Source organism: Laccaria bicolor, genomic scaffold (assembly GCF_000143565.1).
Source record: "Laccaria bicolor S238N-H82 LACBIscaffold_43 genomic scaffold, whole genome shotgun sequence".
Lineage (NCBI taxonomy): Eukaryota > Fungi > Basidiomycota > Agaricomycetes > Agaricales > Hydnangiaceae > Laccaria > Laccaria bicolor.
In genome coordinates this window covers 404,105-409,035 of record NW_001889914.1, presented here as the reverse complement: position 1 = coordinate 409,035, position 4,931 = coordinate 404,105, and the positions used below count along the sequence as shown (strand labels likewise).

At 37.5% G+C, this 4,931-nt stretch overlaps 1 protein-coding gene across 1 annotated transcript; it reads right to left on the bottom strand.

The window, feature by feature from the left end:
* Positions 1–4,230: 4,230 nt before the first annotated feature.
* Positions 4,231–4,531, bottom strand: LACBIDRAFT_310095 (uncharacterized protein; the record flags this gene model as incomplete). Its single annotated transcript, XM_001887208.1, has 2 exons — positions 4,231–4,464; positions 4,517–4,531. 2 exons carry the CDS (start codon positions 4,529–4,531, stop codon positions 4,231–4,233), a joined length of 249 nt encoding a protein of 82 aa, XP_001887243.1.
* Between the last annotated feature and the right edge of the window lie 400 nt (positions 4,532–4,931).

Genomic DNA, 4,931 nt, shown 5'->3' with positions numbered 1-4,931 from the left:
GGATGTTTGTTGTCTGTTGGTGATAGAGTAATAAACCATGAAGGTGCACCAATATAAGATATTAGAGACCAAACCTCATTTCTCATATATTTCTTTGATGTAATGGATCCCTGCACATGACCTCCCACTGAATCTAAATCGGTAAGTAGCTGGAAGCATTCTTTTTCCTGCTCCGTTTCAGGCTTCACACGCTCCCCCAATGCAAGTCGTTTATTGATACCAGATAAAACATCCATATCAAGATTTAACAGGCGATCTGTGACCAAGGAAAATGAGGACTTTTTGGTTGTAAGATATCCACCTGTTGTACTTTGTTGTATTTGTTCATGGTTAAACCCTATCAATGGAAAATGTGGGTCCATCTGGAAGCGTTTATCATGATACATTAATAGAAGACGCTTGTGTGCCATGGAAGAAATATTTTTAGGAATCATATTGTTACATATGCCACCAAAACCATATGGAAATAACCATGGTAACATTGAGGGAAATAGTTGAGGATTATTATAAACTGAGTTAGGTTCATCAGAGTGGCCAACAAACATAATTCTTTTATTGGATGTAAGATGCTCCAATGCCTGTGCTTTAATAGCCTCCAATGGCATTGTGGAGTATTCCTCTCCTGTCAACCCTTGGACAACAAATGTGCATGGACCTTCCGTGGTTCCAATTTCCTCACCATCATCATGTAAACTTGTAGCCTCCCTGTCCTTGTTAACAATAGATTGACGATAGTCAATCACAACTGGTGCATCACATAAAGGGTACTGACTTAGATTTTCCTTGGAAATTCCAATATCATAGTAATCTTCATGATTCAATCTCAACCATTCCAATGCTTTTGCAACATGCAATCTTCGTACAAGCAAAGGTGTACGTTGAACATCTTTTTTTGTGGGTTGGCATGGACCTGTAAACATTACTGCTAAGACTTCATCAAGATCTTCAATAGGTGGAGGGAGTGTATCATAGATTTTAGCAACAGGATTATGAAATGTGATTGCATTTGCATGCATTTTATATCTTCCTGAAGCAACTTTTATAATACATCTATTATGTCGGACTCTGGAAATTAAAAGCTGCTCAACATAAGTTAGGGATGCAAGTTCTTCAGGTATTTTTCCAAGCCAAAATCCATTGCAAAGAGCTTTAGGAGGTGTTAATCCTTTTTTAAGAAATTTTAAGCAGTCCTTGCATATATGTTTGCAATCCGGATCAATAATTGGGCCTTCAATTTCCTTCATTTCTTCATAGATAGATTTTCGCTCAAGTCGAGTCACTCCTCCCCTTATCAGTGGTTCAAAACTACATGTAACTTCACTGCGATCTATCATATCCACAACTCTTGTGAGCTGGCCACATGCTGCACACCCAGCTTCAATTAAGTTTGAAGGATGAGTGCCTCTACAAAACCCAGTTATAATTTTGTGAATTAATTTTTCAGAGGGTGGCTTTGGAGGAAATATTACATTTTTTGACTTTATATATGAATTTTTGTTTTCAATAGAACAGTTATTTTTGAAGGTTGACTTGGTTTTACACTTGGACAACCCAACTTTGTTGACTTTTTTACGATCACTTTTACTCAATCCCTTATACCATCTTGCTTTACGTTCTGTAGTTGTAAGGGCAGGATTTTCAGGAGAAAATAGGGTATAATAATGGGCACAACGTGAGGTGCACATATGTTGAGATAACAGTTCCATCACTTCAGTGACTGGAGCTCTAGCAAATACTGATACATGGTGCTTTTTTGCAATTGCTTTTGCCTGTCCAATAGTAATAGAGTCTTTCAAAATCTCTAAGGGAGTATGACAAATCAATAGCTCTGGGTTTTTACGCAACTCAGCTCTTGCAGCCTGTAAGACAAGTTGATCAACAAATTTATATTTGACTGACCCCTCCAATTTCATACTGGATGATGGTGTGTCAGATGTAATATATGGTTTGAGGCTCTCAAATGTTGTAAGTTTTTTTCCACCAGCAGTTTGTTGAGGTAGTATAGTAATCATAGGTTCATGGCAATAACAGCCATACCAATGGGTTATTGAATGGAGGTAACTAGAGTTAGCTTCTAGTGAACTAAGCACTCTATTAGACAATGGGAGTTCATAAGTATACCAAATTGATATAGATGACCAAGATTCATAACCCACAGACCTGAAGACATCTACAGATTGAACTGATCTACGAAACAACATGAATTGAAGGCTAAAAGAGAATATGAAGAAATAAGATAGAAGCTTATAAGAGCCTTGTAATCTCAATAATTTTTTAATCAAGTTACGGTATTCATGTTTCAGCATGCAATGCTGTTGAAATCGACACCATAAGGCCACACACAACCGAGAAGGTGTATCGTTTGAACACAGATAGGCAAGTATACAGGTGTGTAAGATATATGGTATTGTGAGATGCACATATTCAAGCAGAGCATTCAGTATCATCCAACATATAGAGGGAAATGATGGTAAGGCATTGGATAGATTTGTGATTCTAATCTTCGTGATATTGGTAAATTGAACTTGTATCTCATTCCATCCTTGCGATCGAAGGTATGTGTAAAGCGTATGTGCTCTATTCAATCCCTGCAAAATGTATCTGTACTTTCTGTGTGTCTCATTCAATCCTTGCAATTGGATGTACGTGTACTTTATCTGTGCCTCATTCAATCCTTGCAATTGAATGTATGTGTACTTTATCTGTGCCTCATTCAATCCTTGCAATTTATGAGTCCTTACAAGTTTACGAGTAAGACTCATTCTTTATCAACTGAGGACTTAGGCAAATTTTTCATTCATTGATTGATTGATTCATTTACCTTTCATCACCGCGGGAACCTTTTCCCTTAAACAGAAAAGCAGCCATAAAATCAGAAAAAATGGTAAAAGAAATCAGCAAAAAATATGTAAAAAATCAGAATATTGTTTAGTAAGGTGGGGAGGCTGTGTTCAGGGTTCAGGGTCAATATCTAAATATAGAAACCACCTAAAAGTTGCCAGAAAATCAGAAAAAAATACCCAAAAATTAAGAGTGATCTTCTCTGTTGCCATGGTGTTGAAGGGGCTGTGTCCAGTATTCAGGGTCCATATCCAAATATGGAAAATCAAGACAACTATGTAAAAATATTGTCATATTATGCAATGTGACTATATCTTGAGACCAGCTTTCTTGCTCTTTGAGATATTGGTCAAAAATGCATGACAATTTTCAAAAAGTGTCCAATTTTTTCAGTATTTTGTGTTTTTCTCAATGAGGAATGGTCTGCATGACATTATTTATATATATCTATAAAGGTAAGGAAAGGGGCTACAATTATTGTTTATGGAGCTAAGTGAGAGGCTGTGTTTCTGATACCGTGGGAATTTTAACCAAAAAAGGAAATTCATCACAAATATATAGAGCATGCTATTATAGGTCACAAAATATAACTAACCATCCTCTTTCCTGAGATATATGCAAACAGGACTGTGGGAATATTTTACCATAAACAGAAAAATAGTTATAAAATTGGGAAAATTTGCTATAAAATGAATAAAATAAAAATAAAAATAAAAATAGCACACATTGTTGCTATGATATTGATGGCTAGGCTCAGAGCTCAGGGTCTATTTGTAAATATAGAACAAAACTCAGAAAATCATAAAGTGATTACATGACCAATTTCCTAAAATTAAATTTAGAGTCCATAGAAAGGACTCATACATGCCATGCAAAGCACTGGCCCACACCCACAAGTGAATGTATGTGTCATTGACATGTGCCATATCATGACTACGATTATGGTAGTCTGGTGCCAATAGGCCATGCCTCTCAACCAAGGTAGCTGGTCAAGTATCAAGTGCCAAAAGGCCGTGCCTCTCAACCAACGTAGCTGGTTGAGCAAAAAATGCCAAAAGGCTCGGATTGTTTCCAATCTCTATATATGGGTTGAAGTGATGACAGGAGTCATCAAGCAAATGATGTGCATTGAAAATCAGGGATATGCCGATGAGGATAAGAAGCATAATGAAGAAAGCAATGGCTCGTGTAGTATGCATGATGGTAAGATCAAGAAAGAAGAATGGAAAACTTACACAATTGAACTTGAACATTCACGTGACTGGACAAACAAGTGCTTATATTCATAACAACACATGACCTATATGTACACAAATTCAGATGTCTTCTCACTCTCTTTGATTTTTGCTTGTGTGTATACTATTATGCATGATCAAAAAAGGCCATAGCTCACTGTTCCCTCATAGATTTGAGTTCCCATGTTTCCTTATGTCCTTTGAGCTTATTCCTCCAATCTGATACTGTAAGAGGTTGAGCTGCACCCAAACGAATATCTTGCAAGCGTTTAACATATGTTGATTCCAACATCTCATTCCAGTGACCATAACTTTCCACATGCATTGTTGTTGTCAAAGATGTTGTAAGGTGGCCACCATGATTTGTTGGAATATACTTTGGCAACTCCTTGATTTCCCAGAATATTCAGAAAGTGAAGACTTTCTAATAAGAAACATACCTGTTGAGCACACATACATTCCACAGATCCAGTCCATTTCATTATGAGTCAGCTTATCATTGAGAAGCGGCGGATATCCTTTCCTATCATTGACAACAAGAAGGCTTCCTCCTCCAACAGGTCCTTCCAACAACTCATCTATGCTCACGTTTCCAATTGTCGATCGTCACAAAAAACCACCATGAAGGATAGCTGCCCGTACGCGGGGACGTCGAAGAATTCGTGATCGACATTGCAGATATGCCTCATAATCCAATTTGGTAAAGTGGTATCCGGCAGGATGCTGTGGAAGAAATAACTCAACATCGGGGTACAATATTGAGCGCGGCATAAGCAGCTCAGTCAGCAAAGTGCGGAATGGAATCCCACGTAATGCCAAGAAACGTGCAATATCTACATCCAGAAATTGAGCATC